Source organism: Saccopteryx bilineata, chromosome 2, assembly GCF_036850765.1.
Source record: "Saccopteryx bilineata isolate mSacBil1 chromosome 2, mSacBil1_pri_phased_curated, whole genome shotgun sequence".
NCBI classification, from domain to species: domain Eukaryota; kingdom Metazoa; phylum Chordata; class Mammalia; order Chiroptera; family Emballonuridae; genus Saccopteryx; species Saccopteryx bilineata.
Window position 1 is genome coordinate 263,247,343 of NC_089491.1, and position 22,087 is coordinate 263,269,429.

General features: G+C 40.7%; 1 protein-coding gene across 6 annotated transcripts in view; it reads left to right on the plus strand.

The window, feature by feature from the left end:
- SPPL3 (signal peptide peptidase like 3) overlaps positions 1 to 22,087 on the plus strand; it is a 147,821-nt gene that overhangs the window by 113,981 nt on the left and 11,753 nt on the right. For 5 of the 6 annotated variants that reach the window (XM_066260407.1, XM_066260409.1, XM_066260408.1 and 2 more), the window contains 6 exons: positions 734 to 822; positions 10,009 to 10,128; positions 10,832 to 10,910; positions 11,747 to 11,859; positions 21,321 to 21,427; positions 21,810 to 21,973. In XM_066260407.1, the coding sequence (XP_066116504.1) occupies positions 744 to 822; positions 10,009 to 10,128; positions 10,832 to 10,910; positions 11,747 to 11,859; positions 21,321 to 21,427; positions 21,810 to 21,973 (662 nt within the window). In that variant the 5' untranslated portion in view covers positions 734 to 743. The remainder of the gene's footprint in view (positions 1 to 733; positions 823 to 10,008; positions 10,129 to 10,831; positions 10,911 to 11,746; positions 11,860 to 21,320; positions 21,428 to 21,809; positions 21,974 to 22,087) is intronic. The other variant, XM_066260411.1, reaches the window with a different exon arrangement.

Here is a 22,087-nt window from a genome sequence, read left to right on the forward strand (position 1 = left end):
GCTCCATTTCCTGCCCTTTTCCATTAACTCTTAGCACTGATAGACCATATATTTAATTTACTTTTGCTTATTGTCAGTCTCTTCCCTCTTTCACTTTAAAAATCTGTTTTGCTATTTAAAAAAATTTTTTTTATTTATTGTTTTTAGTGAGAGAGGAAAGGGGAGAGACAGATAGGCAGGAACATCTATCTATTCCTGTATGTGCTGTGACCAGGGACTGAACCAGCAGCTTCTGTGCTTCCGGAGGATACCAACCGAGCTTTCTGGCCAGGGCTTCACTCACTATTATCCCTCCAGTTCCTGGAACAGTCCCAGATAGAGCAGAAACTCAGATGTTTATTGTTGAATGAAAGCTGACAAAGTGTACAGAAACAAGTACTTTCATACACCGCTATCAGAGTAAATTGGTCTGGGAAATAGTTGTGTAGTATATAAAGTCTCAAAATTGTGCTTGCCCTTTGACCCAACATTTCTCCTTCTAGGTATTTGTCACATAAGGAAGTAATTAAGGATATGCTGGAAGATCCAGCCACAGTGGAATGCTTTTAAAACTCTTGAACTCTGACATATTGAAAGGAATGTAGATTGTTTTGAAATATGGCAAGAATAGTTTTGCAGAGTTGTTCAAAAGAGACCTTTCTTTCTCTCTTTTTAAAATACTGTTTTGTTACTTTTCTAATCTTCTTCTTTCTTGAGGAAAACTAAAACTTACCTTTATAATTTTTTCCCACAGGTCCCTTAATATGGACTTTGAAAATCAAGATAAAGAGAAAGACAGTAACAGTTCTTCTGGGTCTTTCAATGGCAACAGCAGCAATAATAGTAAGGCACTTTATGTCAGTGAACTGTCATACATGTAGTTGTTTAATTTGATTCTATGACCCCGGTTAACTCACTGGGCTCGCGTGGTGTTTGTTATAACAACATCTAATCTGTATGGTATAATTTGTTAAATTCTTGTGTTTTGAATCTGAACTACTGACTTCTTGTGTACTGCTTTTAACTCATGCCTACAAGCTTGCAACTGAGGTTCTTTATTTTCTTAAAGAAGATAGGTTAGTATCTGCCTGTTTATGACTTCATTTAAATACTTCGTTGGGGCTGATAATTTTTAGGTGTTGATCATAAATTCAGTGACTCCTAAAGATAGCTACTTGAAGTACTTGAAAAACTAAGCACTATATCTCTTCTGATGTTTAAGATTTTATCAGAATATATGTTTTAAAAAAAGAAATGTGCTATATGGCATGTGTTCAGCAGCATTATTCATAATAGCCATAAAGTAGAAACAGCTGAAGATCCATAAACTAGTGAATGGCTAAACAAAATATGATCTATATACATAGAATGCTATTCAGCATTAAAAAGAATGAAATACATGCTACACATGTATGAACCTCAAAACATTGTGTTAAGTAGCCCTGGCCAGCTGGCTCAGTGGTAGAGGGTTGCCCCATGTGTGGATGTTCCAGGTTTGATTCCTCAGTCGGAGCACACAGGAGAAGTGACCATCTGCTTCTCCACCTCCGACCCCCCCACCCCCTATACCTGCATCCATGGCTCTATTGGTTCTAGTGAGTTGGCCTCGGGCTTTGGACTCCCATGGCCTTTGCCTCAGGTGCTTAAAAAAAAAAAAAAAAAAAAAAAGGCTTGCCCTGGCCGGCTGGCTCAGCGGTAGAGTGTCAGCCCAGCGTTTGGAAGTCCCAGGTTTGATTCCTGGCCAGAGCACACAGGAGAAGCATCCATTTGCATCTCCACCCTTCCCCCTCTACTTCCCCTCCTGCAGCCAAGGCTCCATTGGAGCAAAGTTGGCCCGGGCACTGAGGATAGCTCCATGGTCTCCGCCTCAGGCACTAGAATGGCTCCAATTGCAGCGAAGCAATGCCCCAGATGGACAGAGTATTGCCCCCTGTTGGGCTTGTCAGGTGGATCCCAGTTAGGCGCATGCGGGAGTCTCTCTGCCTCCCTGCTTCTCACTTCAGGGGGGAAAAAAAGGCTCGATTGTTCAGCAACGGAGCAATGGCCCCAGATGTACAGAGCATTGCCCCCTAGTGGGCTTGCTGAGTAGATCTTGGTCAGGGCGCATGTGGAAGTCTCTCTTTCTGCCTCCCCTCCTCTCATTTAAAAACAAAAACATTGTGTTAAGTAAAAGAAGCTAGACAAGAAAACTACATATTGTATGAGTCCACTTATGTGAAATATCCAGGAAGGCAAATACATAGAGACAGAAAGTAGATTAGTGGTTGCCTGGGCCTAGGGATGGGAAGAAAAATTAACTGTAAACTGGCAAGAGGAAATCTTCTTGAGGTAATGAAAAGGTTCTAAAACTAGATTATGGTGACGGTTTCACACTTGGTAAATTTAACACAAAAACATTATTGAATTTTAAACTTAAAATGGGTGAATTTTATAAATTGTACCTCAGGATAGTTATAGAATATTGGTAATGCTTATTATAAAAAGAGAATTGAATTAAAAATGAGAATCAGCTAGATAATATTAAGATATTAAGAGTTGATATTGGATACCTACCATTCACTCGGCATTCTAATAGATATATGAAAGGTGAAAAAAGTATAAGAGCTGGTTCCCAAGCTTTTGCATGAGCATTGTGGCCAAAATACCTTCCAAGGTGTTAATAAAATGCTAAGAGACAATAGCAAATACCGCTTCTCATCCAGTGCCTACAGCAGGTACTTTTGACCCTTAAGGTAACCTCAGAATCCTTCTGAACAAACATCTACTACTAATAGGTAGAGTAAGTATTGGGAGCTATGAAGTCATTTTGACATCCATGTACAAAGAATAAAGAGAAAACCAAGTCAGGGTGAGCAATAGTGGGTCAGGTTAGAAAGGGACTCTTTTCTCTAGAGGGGAGTTTGACTTGAAACAGTGTACCTGGATTGATGGAGAGAAGTCATCATTCTGGGTGGGAAGAACATAGTAACAGGCACAGAGGGAAGAGTGAGCACATCTTATAGGTTAACATTACCGCCGAATAGGAAATACTAGGGATCTAATATAAAGTTAGATAGAATATCATGGATGATCTTGGAAGTTAAATTGGAGATGATTTAATTTCTGTTTTAGCTTCTCTAATTATTATACTATCCCATCAATGAAATTACACTTGCCCAGTTTTCACCCAGTTATATAAGTTGTCCTCAACAGTGTAAAGTGGACATGATAAATACAGTAAATAGAATCATTTAAATACGAGTCTTTTCATAAACTTATGACATAGATCCTTGTGTGAGGTAAAATACCATAGTAATAAATTACCAGGCACCAGATAAAACCCAGTGTCAGGATCTGATTTTCAGGTTAAATTATTGCATAGCAGTTTACTGTCTACCAATATTTTAAGCCAAATCACATTATACTCTTGAAACTCCTTTAAACGTTGTGTGTTGTATAGCAAATATGCAAGTGATATACTTAAACCAGATTATAATCTGTTGTACACTGCACCACATTAGCCTAAAACAAGATTAGGTATCATTTAACCCTCAAACAGGGGTTAAGTCAGTCCATACAGTAGAAGGAAGTTACCTGGAACATTAGTTTTTAATTTTTTCATTATTAGTTTATAAAGAGTAGTAGATGGTTGTTCAAATGATCATTTTCTTTAAAAAAAGACTATTGATTTTACTGAGGAGGGAGATGAGAAGTATCAACTCGTAGTTGCTTCACTTTATTTCATTGATTGACTGTCACATGTACCTTGAGCAGGTAAGCCCAGGGTATCAGACTGGCAACCTCAGTGTTCCTGGCTGATTCCAGCACAGGCCAGTATAAATGGTCATTTTATTAAATCTGCCTCCTGTGTTGTGCTGAATTATCCTCAGCAAACATATTTTCATTGCCTAGTCTGGGCCATAGCTACCAAAAAGCAGCACAGATTAGGCTACAATGCAGCCCACAAAGTCAGGAACAGCCTGACAAAAGAAACGGCTGATGCAGAGAAGGCCAGTGCCGCTTATGGAGCATGGCACCATTCCAGATGAAGGGATGGTGTGGAAAACGGGATGCTTTAATCAAAACTTAGCGAAATAATAGCCTGAAAGATGAACAGAGAAGTAAAAGATTGTGTAGGTGCTAAAGAGACTGAAGTCCTGAATGATCAGCAGTGTAGAATTGAGGGGAAAGGTCTTAAGAAAAAAACAGTATGAATTTAATATTAAGATTTTGGTAGGAGGGTTGTAAACCAATTGAAGGAGAAAGTGAGTAGTGGAGAGAGGTTTCTTTTTTTTGCTCCTTTAAAAAAAAACTTGATTTTTTTTTTTTTTTTTTTTTAAGAGAGAGGAAGGGAGGGAGGGAGAGAGAGACAGGAACATTGATCTGTTCCTGTATGTGCCCTGACCAGGGATCAAACTGGCAACCTCTGCTTCAAGACAGTGCTCTAACCAGCTGAGCTTTCTGACCAGGGCAAGAGAGGTTTCTTAAAGGTTGCTGTTGCCGGCCCTGGCCGGTTGGCTCAGTGGTAGAGCGTCGGCCTAGCGTGCGGAGGACCCGGGTTCGATTCCCGGCCAGGGCACATAGGAGAAGCACCCATTTGCTTCTCCACCCCTCCGCCACGCTTTCCTCTCTGTCTCTCTCTTCCCCTCCCGCAGCCAAGGCTCCATTGGAGCAAAGATGGCCCGGGCGCTGGGCATGGCTCTGTGGCCTCTGCCTCAGGCGCTAGAGTGGCTCTGGTTGCGATATGGCGACGCCCAGGATGGGCAGAGCATCGCCCCCTGGGGGGCAGAGCACTGCCCCTGGTGGGCGTGCCGGGTGGATCCCGGTCGGGCGCATGCGGGAGTCTGTCTGACTGTCTCTCCCTGTTTCCAGCTTCAGAAAAAAGAAAAAAAAAAAAAAAAAAAAAAGGTTGCTGTTGCCTACTCCGAAAATAAGAATCAGAACATGAAAGTGAGTGAATTACAGTTATGCATAACATAACAGCATGGGTGTTTCTCACAGTGTTTAGTGAAAGAAGCCAGACACAAAACAGATACGTATTACATAATTTCATATATATAATAAGTTTAAAAAAACCAGGCAAAACAAATATGTATTAGTATTGTAAAGTGTATACTTGGGTAGAAATGGGTAGAAAACAAAGTAAAGAAACTATCATGAAAGTCAGCTAATCCTTTGGAGGAAAGAAAGGGGTTAGTGAGTGGGGAGAGTGCAACAAGGACTTGTGAGGTTGCTAAGTTCTGTTTCTTGACCTGGGTGGTATTAACTATGGGATGAGTCACTATGCTCTCTACACTTTAGTTTCATGTGCTTCTCTGTATGTGTGCTAGGTTTCAGAATAGAGTTAGAAAGGAAGGGAAAGGCTCCTTCAAGGTCCTCTCTGATTTTCCCTAATCTTGCTCTAACTTCTGTCTCATCACTACATCTGCCCCAACAAGTTTTTAGAGATTTTACCCCTGGTGCATCAGTCCTTCAATTAATTAGTATTAAGTGTTTTTTTGCAAGAGACAGGAAGGGAGAGATGAGAAGAAGCAACTCATAGTTGTGGCACTTGAGTTCTTGATTGCTTCTCATATGTGCCTTGACAGGGCGGGGGTGAGAGCTTAAGCCCCTTGCTCAAGTCAGCGACCATGGGATCATGTCTGTGATCCCACACTCAAAACCAGTGAACTCGGGGCTTGAACCTGGGATCTCAGCATCCCAGGTCAACACCTTATCCACTGCGCCACCACTGGTCAGGCGTAAGCGGGCTTTTTAAACAGACCCCCCCACACACACTAATCTAACATATTGAAGCCCTTCGTTAGATTCCCCATATAATTTATTTGAACTATGAAAATTGATGGAGATGTACAGTTGGAATTCTCTTTGTTAATAGAGATACACATCTTCATCTCCTCACTTGGACACTAAACTTTGTAAGATCTGGAAATTACTTTTTAAATTCCTCACACTTGCTACTGTATAAAAGGTGTTCAGTAAATAATTGGTTAAAAGCATGCTTCTCTCTCAAAGGTACAAAATCAGTAACTTTCCTAACAACAGCAATACCAGACATATAATTAGTCTGTAGCTATGTTCATAGAGTGCTAAAAATAATGTCTTTGTACATAACTTTTAATTGTCACCATGCCTTTTATGTTGATTTTGGCTTTAAAGTTTTAAGTCTTCCTAATTATGGCTGGTCTGTTTGCTCTGTTTTGTAGTCACTGTGTTTTGGCTAAAATTTTTAATTAAGAGCTGTTCCCCCTTAGAACCTTTTCTCCAGACCTTTAGTAAGTGCAGTATTAAAGTGTGTACATTGTTTTAGGTAGCAGTTGTCAGCAACTGAAGGAGCTTAATTTGCCCTGTGACATTGCTATTTGGTAAGCACTCTTGGGCATCCTTCTATGAAACTAATGGAAGCAGTGTCTGAATACCCCTGGTTTATATATATATATTTTTTTCTTTCATTTTTCTGAAGCTGGAAACAGGGAGAGACAGTCAGACAGACTCCCGCATGCGCCCGACCGGGATCCACCCGGCCCGCCCACCAGGGGGCTACGCTCTGCCCACCAGGGGGCGATGCTCTGCCCATCCTGGGCGTCGCCATATTGCGACCAGAGCCACTCTAGCGCCTGAGGCAGAGGCCACAGAGCCATGCCCAGCGCCCGGGCCATCTCTGCTCCAATGGAGCCTTGGCTGCGGGAGGGGAAGAGAGAGACAGAGAGGAAAGCGCGGCGGAGGGGTGGAGAAGCAAATGGGCGCTTCTCCTGTGTGCCCTGGCCGGGAATCGAACCCGGGTCCTCCGCACGCTAGGCCGACGCTCTACCGCTGAGCCAACCGGCCAGGGCCTGAATACCCCTGGTTTAAAATCTGTGCTTTCAAAAGAAAAAAAAGAAAACACTGTGCATTCTATCTAATATTCTAGAAAGGTTCTTTGTATTCAATTCATTTTAATTGCAGCATGAATTTCTAAAATTTAGATTTATTATAAACATTTCTCATGCCCTACTAAATAGTCTTTGTTTGACCCAGCCATTTAATTTTTTGTTTACATTTTAAACTAATATAACTAATCTGTAGACTACATGATACTTCGTTTTACAGAAGAGGGAGTGTATTTTAATATTTATAGATTAAAAAAATATTTTCTTAACCATATATAAAAAAATCATGTATTTGAGAAACCATTATTTTCTTCTGTTGTGAAAGGTACCTGAAATTCTGTAGTTTCTCTAGTTCTTTGAACTATTGTAGAAAACTCAAAAACTATTTAAATGAAATTTAGTTAGAGCATTCATAGTTTTGTCTTTATAAATGTCCATAAGACACTTTAAGGTACACCTTCCTCCTAAGCCCCCAAATGACCCATGTGCCATGCTGAATTCATCAGGATAGACTTCTTCTCTAGGTCTTTTCTGTTTTGACATATAGATCACTCTTCCTGAATTGAATTGCCCTGTTCCTTAAGTGAATTAATTTGACTCATCTACACAGCCAATAAGAAGCAACTTTGTTTTATAGAAATATTTATTTCACCAAAATTTCTAAATAGCTTTCTTAGGGACAGGTAAATTTAGATACCAGAGAGCAATTTTTAAATGTTGGTTGATGATTGCAGTCCTTTGTGTCTAGTTATGTTCATCCTGTTTGTGTATTTTATTCATAGCCTTAATTTAATGAAGAGAGGCTTTTACTAACGTTTCATATGAAAACTGCTTTTCGTAAAATTAAATTTATTAGGGCAACATTGGTTAATAAGAAGTTTAAGGGGTACAGTTCTATAACACATCCTCTGTATATTGCATCTTGTGCTCATCGACCAGTTAAGTCTCCTTCCGTCACCATGTATTTGACCCCTTTTCCCCTCTGGTAGCCACCCTACTATTTGTCTAGGAGTCTGTTGGTTTTGTTTGTTGCTTTCTGTTTTATATCATGTGTATGATGAAACCATATGGTTCTCGTCCTTTATCCTCTGACTTATTTCACTTAGCATGATACTCGCAAGATCTGTCCATGTTGTCACAAATGGTATTATTTAATCCTTTCTCATGGCTGTGTATTAGTACATCTTCTCTATCCAGTTGTCCCTCAGAGAACACTTAGGTTGTTTCCATGTCTTGGCTATTTTGAGTAATGCTGCAATAAACATAGTGGTACATATATCTTTACAAATAAATGTTTTCAAAAATTTCAGGTAGCTAACCCAGAAAAGAGATTGCTGGGTCACATGGCAGCTCTAAATATTTTGAGGAGCCTTCATACTATTTTCTATGGTGGCTGTACCAATATATATTGCCACTAGCAGTGTATGAGTCCAAATCTCCAACACTTGTCTTGATAGTAGCCATTCTAACAGGTGTGAGATGGTATCTCATTGTGGTTTTGATTTGCATTTCCCTGTAGCTAGTGAAGTTGAGCATCTTTTCATATATTGCTTGGCCATCTTTCTCTCTTTCTTGGAAAAATGTCTGTCTTTTCAGGTCATCTGCCCATTTTTTTAATTGGAGTTTGGGTTTTTCTTGTTACTGAGTTGTGTGAGTTTTTTTATATACGGTATGTATTTTGGGTATTAGCCCCTTATGGTAGGTTTGTTTGCAGATATCTCCTCTCACTTGGGTTGCCTGTTGGTTTTGTTGATGGTTTCCTCTGGTGTGCTTAAGCCTTTAGCTTGATGTAATTCCATTCATTTATTTTTGCTTTTGCTTCCCTTGCCCTTGGGGTAAAGTTTACAAAAACCTTTCTGAGACCACAGTTCAGAAGCTTAGTGCCTGTGTTTTTGTCTATGTAATTTATTGTTTCAGGTCTTCAAGTGTTTAACCCATTTTGAGTTAATTTTTTGTGTTATGATATCAGCTATTCTAGTTTCTTTATTTTGCGTACGGCTTTCCAATTTTCCAAACATTTATTGAAGAGGCTTTTCTTTCTCCATTGTATGTTATCAGCTCTTTTGTCAAAAATTAGTTCCTATATATGTGGGTTTATTTCTGGTCTCTCCATTCTGTTCCATTGGTCTGCATGTCAAACGACTCCAAATAGCCAAAGCAGTCCTGAGAAAAAAAAGAACAAAACCAGAGGTATCATACACTCTGACTTGAAATTATTCTACAGAGCTATAGTAATCAAAACAGCATGGTACTGGCAAAACAACAGACACACAGCAAATGAAAATTTCTTTAGTTCCTCTCACGCACTTAATGACATCTCAGCAGGGCGAATTTAGAAATAGATCATAAGCAAGATAAAATAGTAATTTTTCCTTTTCACTCAGTGGTTAACGTGTGTACCTTTTCCACCAAATATTGTATTAATGTTTCTCAACACTGGATGCAAAATAAAATTTTGTGAGGAGTTTTTGCTGGGCCTACTAATCCCCAGAGATTTCAGTTTAATTAGTCTGGGGTTGGGCCTGGGTATTGCAATTTTTAAGCTTCCAGGTGATTCTAATGAGCAGCCAGGAACGGAGAGCCACTGTGCTAAATCCTCTTTGTTCTTTAAAAAGTTCTCAGAGTAACTTTGCTGTTTTGCTCTCTCCCTTTTTCCACCCCCAAAGTCAGTTCTCAACTATTAGCAACAGTGGGGAAAAGTGCACATGAGGACAGTAAACCCTCAGATAAGGCGAAATAATTTTAGTTTAAACTACCTCTTTTACCAATTCATAAATTGATGAATCTGAATTTCAGTAAACCCTCAGATAAGGCGAAATAATTTTAGTTTAAACTACCTCTTTTACCAATTCATAAATTGATGAATCTGAATTTTTACTACCTTTGAATATTCTTGATTTCATTTGTTTTTGGCAGCCTGTCATCCAAATGGTTAGCACTTCAATTGAACAAGTATTTTTTGAGCAGCTACTAGAGCATATTGAAGGCACTGTGAGGAAAGCAAGGAGCTCATAATGTCACTGGAAAAGAAAGATTTAGGGGGCCTAGATAATAATATGTATCTTATATACAAATCTGTAGAACTGTCTACATTCTAATGACTTAATGTATCTAAGGTACACAGCACGGAGTTACATAATAACAAGTGGTTAAAGTGTCTCTTTTTCTCTCTCTCTTTCAGGTATCCAAACTATTGACTCAACCCAGGCCCTGTTCCTTCCAATTGGAGCATCTGTCTCTCTCCTAGTAATGTTCTTTTTCTTTGACTCAGTTCAAGTAGTTTTTACAATATGTACAGCAGGTAAATTAATTTGTTTATTCTTAACATTAACTTAAAAGGAAATGTGTTCACTTTTAATCATCATTCAAACATTAAGATTTATAGGCCATGCCATTCATCAGGTTTTTCTTCGTAAGTCTAGCTTTTCTCCCCCTCCCTCCTCTTGCAGCACTTAACATACATATCAGTTCAAACCTGCCAACATAGTCTATCAAAAGGCCAAGGGTTTGGAAACTCATGACCAGAACAGGATCACTTTGGCTGTGACTCCTTGTCTGGTAGGTTACTAGGAAGTCCAGATTGGCACAGTGGTCATTGACTACCCCTACTGATGTTTCCGCAGGTAGAAACATTGCTAATCAAGGTAACTCAACTGTCAGCTTTCTGATCAGTTTTTAAGCTAAGCAATGATGGAAATGTATAATATATGAACAAAATGCTAGACTTGTTAGGAGATAACCCCCTGGCTCACTATTTATCATTGAGATAGAAGGGAAAGAGAAAGCCTGTGCTTCCCCCTACTTCAAATCAGGGTTGGGTTTTTGTTTTTTTAAGAAGTTATCTGTGCAATGCTAAAGGAAGATATTTTTCTTCTCTGATTGTATTCACTTATCGAGAAAAGTATCCTCAGAAATGATTAAGCTTCCATAAGTCATGCCATTTTTTTATAATGTTAAAAAAAACGAACCACAACAAAATTTAACCATACATTTTCTCTCTGTAGTTCTTGCAACAATAGCTTTTGCTTTTCTTCTTCTCCCGATGTGCCAGTATTTAACAAGACCCTGTTCACCCCAGAACAAGTAAGGAGTTGGGAATGTCTCCTGAATTATAAACTTGTACATATTTTTCTTTCATACTTGTTAGCATTATTAGGAGTCTAAATTTCTGGTGTTAACTGGAGCACACACATGTTAGAAAACTGGGAAGTGAGAGGTTTGCTTTTTAAAACTGAAAGGTAGTACTTCCTTTTGCACCTTTCCATAGCAGAGAAAAAATAAACATAGGAAGTCAGAGTCATTGTGATATGCTTCCTGCTTAGATTATTGAAAGATGAGAAGTTTCCTTTTAAAACAAACATTCTCTGCCTTTCATCTTTGGTTACTTAGAATATAGACTCTTCACTCAGATTTAATCCCAGGGTTCACACCTGAACTCCTGAAGCTGGGGCTCTATGGAAACAAAAGTCTGTTGCTAATGAAGTGCTCTGTACACTTAGGAAACCAGTCACTTGGGGGCAGCTGGTTTTCCCTGAATTAGGGGTAACCAAATAGATTTACTTTAAGTATTTCTTCATCTTTGTTAATTAGTAACTTTTCTCAGTATTTTCCTCATAAGAATAGAATTCCCCCTATATTTATGATCTCCTAAGATTGATAATGTCACTTTAAACTTCTAAACATCCATGTTGATAATTTGGGATAAAAAGTACATTATCAAACGGATTCAGAAATATAATTCTCTAAGCTCTCTGTAGTTTACTCCAAAGAGGTTTGGGTGTTTTTTATATGGGTGTCTAGATACTTGCCTACCACTCTAATCTGGCCCTAATAAAGTCTAATCATAAAGAACTAAAGGAGTTTGGTCATTGAATAAAATGTATCGCCCATTAGTCCAGTAAGTGTCATGTGTCTTCCAGGATTTCCTTTGGCTGCTGTGGGCGTTTCACTGCTGCTGAGCTCCTGTCTTTCTCCCTCTCCGTCATGCTCGTCCTCATCTGGGTTCTCACTGGCCATTGGCTTCTCATGGATGGTGAGGAATGCGTTACAAGTTAGAGCTCTAACATAGTTTATAGAGTTAAATTTGTCCTCCTTTTCTCTACTGTCTGTATATTAGTCATACTGCTTCTGATTACCATGAATATTAGGTACCCAAAGATACTATTTATCATTCATATTATTATTTTTAAGATATTTTTAACCCTTTGAGTAGTTTTTTAAAAAATGAAATTAGTTCCAGTTATAGTTTTATTAAATTAAAATCATGTTTGTTTGATAACCAATTTATGGAAACAAGAACATACATTTGCCTTTTTTAAATGTTGCCTTACACATTTTTAAAATAAATCAATCATACTCTGGGCCGTGGCCAGTTGGCTCAGCGGCAGAGTGTCGGCCCTGTGTGTGGAAGTCCCGGGTTCAATTCCTAGCCAGGGCACACAGAAGCTCCCATCTGCTTCTCTACCCTTCCCCCTCTCCTTCCTCTCTATCTCTCTCTTCTCCTCCCACAGCCAAGGTTCCATTGGAGCAAAGTTGGCCCGAGCCCTGAGGATGGCTCCATGGCCTCCACCTCAGGCACTAGAATGGCTCCAGGGCAACAGAACATTGCCCCCTGGTGGGCGTGCCGGAGGATCCTTATCAGACACATGCGGGAGTCTGCCCCCCCCACCCACTTCTCACTTCGAAAAAGTACCAAAAAAAAGAAAAAATCAATTGTATTTTGGATGGTTAGAAGGCATGAGGATGTACATGAATGTTTGTACTACTCAAAGGATTAATAAGACCTCTTTTGAGATATGATTCACATACCACATATAATTTACTTATAGTGCACAATTCACTTTAGTATGTTCAGAGTTGTACAGCCATCACAGTTTTAGTGCGTTTTTGTCACCCACCCCGAGACTCCTACCCATTAGCTTTAACTACCCCATTTCCTCCACCCAGGCCCAGTAATTCACTAATCTACTTCGTCTCTGATTTGTCTCTCTGGACAGTTCAAAACCAAGGCTGTTTTGCTCATGATCAAATTGGATAGAAAAGGATTTAACAAAAAGGATTTTATATTTCTTTCTGAATCCAGAATTAATAGCATAGCCTTAATAAAGAAGTTTTAAAACCTAAGGAAAACTTAAAATCTTACCCGTCTGTTTCAAGAGTATTTTTTGTTTGTGGTTTTTTTAGTTAAGTTACTTTCACCAGTAGAAGAATTTGAAATTTATATGTGTCAAATTAATTAGTGAAAAACTCTAACATATATTATTAGGCAACAAACTATAGAGTGATTGCAAGTTCTGTAAAATTATATTTAAATGGCATGTTATTTTAATCAAAGGTGATAATTATAGAAAAAGCACATTTAAAAAAAAACATACAAAACATTTACTTTTAAATGTTTTTTGCTTAAGAAGATACAGTTACGGTGATAGAGAAGTGGGCGTGTGGGGAGGGCGGGATGGGAAAGCGGCAGCACAGAGGCCTCAGTGGAGCTAGGCGGTTTCCTGCACACAGGCTGGTGGCGGCCCTGCAGAGCTGTGAGCGCTCATGGACCTGTCCAGCTAAAGAAATCCCACTTTTACGGCTTGATCGTCTTAGACATTTTAAACATATATTATTCTGTAAACATAGCATTTGTTTGTATGTATTTGTTTTTATAGTTGTTCAGTGCTATTTTTTGAGTACCCTAGACCAGTGGTCCCCAAACCCTGGGCTGCGGACTGGTACCGGTCCGCAAAGAATGAATAAATAACTTACATTATTTTTGTCTTATTTATATTTGTCTGGACGATGTTTTATTTTTAAAAAATGACCAGATTCCCTCTGTTACATCTGTCTAAGACTCATTCTTGACGCTTGTCTTGGTCACGTGATACATTTATCTGTCCCACACTTAAAGGCCGGTCCATGAAAATATTTTCTGACATTAAACTGGTCCGTGGCCCATAAAAAGGTTGGGGACCACTGCCCTAGACCAAGAATTCAAAGTCAAAGCAGTTCCTTGAGGTTACAGATCAGGCTGCTATTTAGACCCACATACAGACCCCAGTGACTCGGCATCTGAATCACCAATGCCTGGTTCCTACACTAACTCACCTTTGCTGGTTTCGGACCGTCTCACTTTAGCATCATACATTGCCTTATAAAAAACATTGACTGCGATCATTGGCTTCAGAACTTGAGTGCCCCTATGCATATAAGCAGTCTGAAGTACGGCATTTAAAATTTTTAAGTGGTTGTAAGAACAGCTAAATTTTCTGAATTGAGAGCCATGGCCGGTTGGCTCAGTGGTAGAGCGTCGGCCTGGGTTCGATTCCTGGCCAGGGCACACAGGAGAAGCGCCCATCTGCTTCTCCACCCCCCCTCCTTCCTCTCTGTCTCTCTCTTCCCCTCCCGCAGCCAGGGCTCCATTGGAGCAAAGTTGGCCCGGGCGCTGAGGATGGCTCCGTGGCCTCTGCCTCAGGTGCTAAAATGGCCCTGGTTGCAACAGAGCAATGCCCCAGATGGGCAGAGCATCGCCTCCTGGTGGGCATGCCGGGTGGATCCCGGTCAGGTGCATGTGGGAGTCTGTCTGACTGCCTCCTCATTTCCAACTTCAGAAAGGTACAAAAAAAAAAAAAATCCAAATTATCAGTGCTTTCAATATTCTTAGGTATCGGTGTGCGATACTGTAGAGCTTCTATAGGTGATAAAGAGGAAGTTGAGGAAATATATGACACCCAAAGTCACAGGAGCTGCTTGCCCTGCTTGTGGCAGCAGGGTCACGCCTACTTTTTATACACTCGGGTTTGAGAGATAAAGTGGCAGGTTGGCGTTTGACTTTTCCTGAGAGAAACTCTTGATTTCTGCAGCAGAAAGGTTTAACTAAAGATAGCGGATAGAAATTGAGCACACTTAACTCCCCTACACAAGTGTGAGTGAAATGAGACAATAAAAGTTCCAGGTGCTACTTTTTAAACTAGAGTAAATATATACAGTAATCACCTAGCCGGGACTAGTTAGTCTCTGTGTTTGCAAACTCAGAGTCCCCATGCTGACAAATGATGCTTAAAGCACCTTGTTCCCTGGGTGGTCTGGGGCTTCTCTAATCCCGCTCTTAACTTTTGATGGCCCTGCTTTCACGGAACTCTTAATTCATGTGTCCAGACATACATGGTATTGGTTACAGGTTTTGCTAAGAGTTTAAGTTTACTAAGCTGCTGACCCAGAAAAGATTCGATATCTTTCATAACAGCAAGCAATGTGTTCTTTATACTCTTATCTCTACCCTACCTGATAATTGCATAGGACAGAAAATACCTGTTCACTAGTAGTGGTTAAAAGAAAAAGTTGGCCTGAATGGAAGATGATGTTCTTTTTAAGAGAAACTGATTTCACAGCCATCTGAAACATTTTAGAGCAAGTCAACAGAATTTTCTGATGTATTTCTGCTGGCAGATGTGGGAATATGCTTATTAGACTTGCTAAAGGAAAACTGGGATAGCAGCTCTCGGTAAGACACACTCCTATGGAATGTGCATTCCACTACAGCTTTTGTTCCTCTAAAGTAGAGTTGTTAGAAAGTTGGCACTGAAGGACAGACTTTTTCCTAATGACCACTACCAAAAATCACATTTTCATTGTGAAATTCATCTAATAATTGAAATATCTGACTGTTCGTTGAGGCTCCCATAAACCCTAACTGGCCTAACTAGGAGACTTATATCATTTTCTATCATTATTGCTACTTCCCAATATTTACTTGTCCAAGGATGTCTTCTTCCTGCTAGTTTGCACTGGTTAAACTGCCCTTGTGAACAAAGTGTTTTCTGTCAAAAGAGAGAGAGGAGTACTCTTGAGCTTTTTAATAATTATTCATTTTTCAGATTATAGTAATGTGTGTTTTACTTTTTAATAATTATTCATTTTTCAGATTATAGTAATGTGTGTTTTACTTGTTTTCTGTTATTACAGAAAATGTAACTTTCTAGCCATGGTCTTTAACGTTCTTTCCAGACTTCTCTGCAAAGTCAGAAATGATCTTGTAGGCAGTGATTTGGAAGATTTTTAAATGGGTGGTTCTTTTTTTTTTTTTATAGCAAGAGAGATGAGAAGCATCAACTTATAGTTGTGACATCTTAGTTGTTCATTGATTGCTTCTCATATGTGCCTTGACTGGGGGGGGGGGGGCTCCAGCTGAGCCAGTGACCCTACGCTTAAGACGGATGAGCCCACAATCAAGCTGGCCACCTCAGGGTTTTGAACCTGGGACCTCAGTATCCCAGGTTGAAGCTCTAGCCACTGTGCCATCACTGGTCAGGCAGCGAGTGGTTCTTAATTAAAGCCTATTCTTTGAAGTTAGAGTAAAAACTGATAAATGTGGTTGTCCTGGGACTAATCATGATGTATGTTTTCAGGGTTATATTAAGAAGTGTTAATATTAAAAAGAAACTTCAGAATTTTCTTGAACTAAATCTAGAGCTCTTTTAAAATTTACTCTGTTTCATATTGTAAATTAAGCTTTTAAATTGGGGAAAGCTTTAAAGCACGGGCCGCGAGTTTGAGACCCCTGCTTTAAAGGATTTGACCAGTGGGTGGTGTAATATGTGAGGATGACTCTCTTGTGCACATACACCTAGTGTTCAAGCTCGTTCAACCAGGTTTCCAGTCTGCATCCCCTGGCCAGTTCAGGGACTGGATGGAGACGGGTCTTACCAGATGTCTAGTCCAGCCCCTCACTCGGTAGCACTTGCTACTAAGCTGTGATTGGAGAATATTCAGTGCCAGAAATCTAGCAATTGATTTTTTGTTTTGTTTTAAATACTAGACTCTGGCACTTAGTCCACATAGGCTTGCTTTCAGAAGTAAGCACTGCTTAAGACCTTACAGGTTATATAATCCTTTCAAGAACATTTAAGCTCAGTTTGGTGTCATTGTCTTTGTCTTTGGCCTTACTGGTTGTGGAAGACAAGGAGATAGAGATTATATCAATAATAAATTGAATGATTATAGCTAAGTGGTTAAGATGAATAATTTACTTTCCTAACACCATTGCTTAATTTACCTTTATCCAAAAGGTAAGTTTTTTTGGGGGGAGAAGCTACTAGGGAGAGCCTAGTTTTTCAAGCGCATGGAGCAAGGGAAAATGATCATCTCTCTTCGTTTTGGCTTGGGAAAGCCCTTAAGAGAAGGTAAGATTTTTCTGGGGTTATTTGAATGAAAGAATGAAGAAAAAGACAAGTTAGATGAATAGTTGAGTGTGTTTCGGGCATAAGACATAGCTTGTGGGGGTAGGAGTGATACTCATTAAGCAGACTTATCTTAAGAACTTTCTTGGAAGTGGTCAGAGGAGTACATTCTGCCTCTTCAAGTGTGGAGCTTCAAGCACACTGGGGAGACTTGGTTGGCGTGGAAAGAGGTTACTGCTTAACCTAGATAGGAAGGAGGAATAGGTTGAAAAATAGGAACAAAAGGAGATGGACTCTGAGGCCAAGCCTGTGTGGCACAGCACTGTTCTGTGAGAGTGTGCCCAAGGGTTTGTGGCATTAAAATAGACTCCATCCATGTCAGAGCAGGGAACCTAGTGACCTTAAGGCAGGAAATGATATGAACCGATTTCTAACAATGGTAGTGAGAGGTAGGTGGAGAAAGCAGTATGGGGAAGCACGACCAAAGTTTGCAGTAACAATAAAGATTAATATCCCAGAATGACTGCAGGCTGAGTGTACGTATGAAAGACTGTGATAAATTGGAAGCTTAGGGATAGAATGAGATTGTCTAAAATAGTGATTTTCAATCGGCATGCCACAAAAAATTTTAAAGCATGCAAGACCTATTTAGTCGGGCACTGACTTCTTTTCCCTTAGATATTGTCAAATAAAAAAATGACAACAGCTAACACAATAGTTATCTGGTATGAATGAATCATACCTGTATTTTTTATCTGATAGGCAAAAAATATGTTTTTGGTATGCTGCAGAATTTTAGTAATTGGTTTGTGTGCTATGAAATAAAAAAGATTGAAAATAACTGGTCTAAAGTTTGGGAAAAGTCTGTTACTAAGCAGTTGTCTTGTCCCTGTTTGGTTTCGGCCCAGGTGGGTAGGATTAACATAAGATGAGTAATAAAGCCATGAATAGTTGCTTAGACCATAAGACCTGTAAAGGTTCCTGCTGCTTCAGGATTAATGGGGTGAATGGTAAATTGAAGAGTTCTGGAATGTATTCAAGTCAACCACACATGTTAGAGGCATAGACATTTAACATGGGGAGCCAGCTCCTTGGCTTGTCCAGTGGGTTTTCATACCCTCTTTCAGCTGTCAGTCCTCTGACCCTCACTGCCCACACACGCCTGCCTCTTGTCTGCCCTCCTCAGGTCTTTATTTCTTCCTTTGTTTCCTTGATGCTCTGCACTCCACGTGTTCACTTGTAAGTTCCTGAACAGATCGCCTTTTACACTAGACCCCTGGTCAGCAAGCTGCGGCTCACGAGCCACATGCAGCTCTTTGGCCCCTTGAGTGTGGCTCTTCCACAAAATACCACGTGCAGGCGCTACCTCGATAAGGAATGTACCTACCTATGTAGTTTAAGTTTAAAAAATTTGGCTCTCAAAAGAAATTTCAGTCGTTGTACTGTTGTTGATATTTGGCTCTGTTGACTGAGTTTGCCGACCACTGCACTATACCATCGCCCCAGCCAGCATTTCTTCCCAAACATGTATTTGAGCTGTTCTGTGCTCATTAGTTCTGAGCCTCTGTACCAGGGCTTCTCACCCCCCACTGATCACTGTTGTCCCTCAAGCCAGCAGAGCTTGTACCTGCCAGTGTCCTGATTATTTGTCAACACAGCTGAACATTTGTTTCCTAAGGTAATTATAATGAGAAATCCCGGTATTAAAAAATGAATATGGGCTGACCTGTGGTGGCGCAGTGGATCAAGTGTCAACCTGGAACACTGAGGTCGCCGGTTCAAAACCCTGGGCTTACCTGGTTAAGGCACTTATGGGAGTTGATGCTTCTTGCTCCTCCCCCCTTCTCTCTCTATCTCTCTTCTCTACAATGAATAAAATGAATGTGGGCCCTGGCTGGTTAAGAGCGTTGTTCTGAAACAACAAGGTTGCAGGTTCAATCCTTGGTCAGCGCACACACAGGAAGCAACCAGTGAATGCACAACTGAGTCAACAACAAATGAATGCTTTCCTGCCCCTCCCCTCTCTTTCCCTTCTCTCCCTAAAAATCAGTCAGTCAAATAAAACTTTGGTTGGATAGCTCTGTTGGTTGGAGCATTGTCCTGGCATGGAGGTTGCCAGTTCAGTTCTCCAATCAGAGCACATACAGAAGCAGCTCAATGTTCCTGTCTTTGTCCCTCTGCCTCTCTCAAAAAAAAAAAAAAAAAAGTGAGTTGGTTATATCATGATATTATGGGCCTACCATTTTTTTGTGGGGTACCCCCCCCCAGCCAAAAGATAGTAAGGGAGAAAGGGGAGAAATGAGAAGCATCAACCTGTAGTTGTGGCACTTGAGTTGTTCATTGATTGCTCTCACACATGCCTTGACCAGGGGGCTCCAGCCAAGCCAGTGACCCCTTGCTTAAGCCAGCAATCTTGGAGTTTCAAATCTGGGACCTCAGCATCCCAGGTCGACACAATCTCCACTGTGCCACCATTGGTCAGGTTTAAGTACATTTATTAATGCTTAAAACATATTTCAGTTATTTCTTTGCATCTTGAAATGTTTCCATTTTTGCAAAGCTTAACTTTTAACTAGTTAATACAGTTTGTTATATCCATTTGAAATGACATGAATTTGCATATATTTTACTAGTTTGGTTCTATTTTTATAAAATCCTAAAAAATTAAAAGAGACTATAGTAAAATGAGCATCCTAGATTATCATAAAGTCAGGGATAATGTCTCCAGAATACACACTGGGGAGCTCAGTGAGTCCTTGCAATGAAGATGACAGGAGGAATGGAGTTTGTCTCCCTAGTTTACTACTATTTCCAGCCCTCTCTTTTGTAAAGATGGGAATTATCTTTCTCTTTGTTTACGCAACACCATACCTAAAGGAGGAACCCATTAAGTATTACATAGTTGAATTGATGTATCCAGGGTATGCCAAACTGTGATATAGGCAGACCTCATTTTATTACGCTTTGCTTCAGTGGGCCTCACAGATGTTGTATTTTTTACAAATTGAAGGCAGGACCCTCCACTAGCAAAAAGAATATGACTTACTTTATTGTGGTCTAGAGCTGACCCATAATATCTCTTAGGTATGCCTGTGTATGCCCACTTTGTTACATACATTGAAAGTTTACCAAATCTGTTAAAATGATAAACATCTGTGATACAGCTTTACTTGCTTTTCTTACTTTCCTTAGACTAATTTGAAGTTTGAAGTTGATTAAACTTTTAATTCTTCATTTATTCAGCAATTATTTGTTGAATGTCTACTGTCAAGTGCTGGGGATCCACAGAAAAAAATAAGCCATAGTTTCTGTCTACTAGGAGTGCCAAGTTTAGGAAATATAAACTAACTTGTATATAAACCACACTATTATAGAATAAATGCAAAGAAAAAATAGGTTAGGTCAGAAAAGACTCCCTGAGGAAGAGCTTTCTGTCCTGGCCTCTAGAACTGAGGATGAATTCTCCCGGGAAGAAGCCCAGGACAGGGCCTCTGGGTAGAGCATAAAAAGAACATAGCATGTGTCGAGGAGAATGATCATTTTGGGGCATCCTGAGAACAGCAGCAGAAGTGCATGCCGAGGGCGGGGTGACTGGACAGTGCCCCCCTGTGCATCCCTGCCAGTGCGCAGCCGAGTTGGTCCCCTTTCATGCCACTTCTGCGAGAACCCACAGAGGTTTGTGAGCAGCCGCATGGCCTCATCAGACCTATGTTTTCAGAAGAATGGAGGCAGAGAGCTGAAGGCAGGGACAGACTGTTCACCTGCCAGGCCTGTTCTAGACTCCGGGGAGACAGTAGGGGCCTTGCCCTCGAAGACCTTACAGTTTAGTTGCGAGGAGAGATTTTTGAAAGGGTACATACAGCATGTGCCAGATTTTGAGAAGTGCAAGAAGAAAAAATAAGGCAAGGGTAGAGAGGAATGAGTTGTTGGAGCAGTGGCCCTGAGTAAGTGAAAGGGCAGCGGTACAGGCGAGTGAACTGGAACGTAAGGAGCAAGGGTGATGCATCTGCAGTGATGGCAGAGGCAGGAAACTGAGGCTAGGTGGTCCCGAACTGTGTCTGCTCTGGGCTTTATCAGAATTGAAAATCTCCTGGGCCTTACAAAGTTGAGCACCAGCTATTATTGAGAAATGGGATTTCCCCAAATACTAGTAGATTAGAATGGGCTAAAATGGGTATTTTGCCTGTAGGCTGTAGATTCTTAGACTGGGGCTCAAGGCTGCCTGATTTTGAGGGAACTTGATGACCTTGTTAAGTATATGAGCTGAATAGCTTGTGGAAAGGAGAGGAGCCCGTGGTGACTCTGACTGCTGTCTACGGTCTCCTCCTAGCCCTGGCCATGGGTCTCTGTGTAGCCATGATCGCCTTCGTCCGCCTGCCCAGCCTCAAGGTCTCCTGCCTGCTTCTCTCAGGGCTCCTAATCTACGATGTGTTTTGGGTAAGTGTCTGTTTCCCTGAAGCCACAGTTTTCCTTGTGTTTAATTGGAGTCTTAAGTATCTCAAGTTTGGCTGGCTGGAGTACCTCCCATTTAAGACCGCTCCCTCCAGTCCTAAACTGCATGTGTAAAAGCTGAGCAGCAAGTGAGGTGAGCCTTTGTTTCCTGAGCAGTGTTACAGTAGATAACCTGTGTGTGACAGTGAGGGCAGAAGAGGGAGCAGGCAGACAAGGTTCTCTACCCTGGGAGCAAGGATTTTCTCCTCAAAGCATGCCATCAATTTGATGTTGCGTATTCTGAGACTCTACTCTTAAGAACAGAGGTTGATGCTGAAAATCAGGTTGCTTCCAGCTCCCTCTGTTAAAGGTGACCTCCACTTGGCAGGTGTTTTTCTCCGCCTACATCTTCAATAGCAACGTCATGGTGAAGGTGGCCACCCAGCCAGCTGACAATCCCCTTGATGTGCTTTCCCGGAAGCTCCACTTGGGGCCCAATGTTGGGCGTGATGTTCCTCGCCTGTCTCTGCCTGGAAAACTGGTTTTCCCAAGGTAAGACTGACATATCAGGCCCGTGACAGTGCACACACTGCCTTCCTGTTCATTGATTGATTTTTGTCACCAGCATTCTAATCCTAGCCTGCAAAGGCTTGTGATTCAGCATCT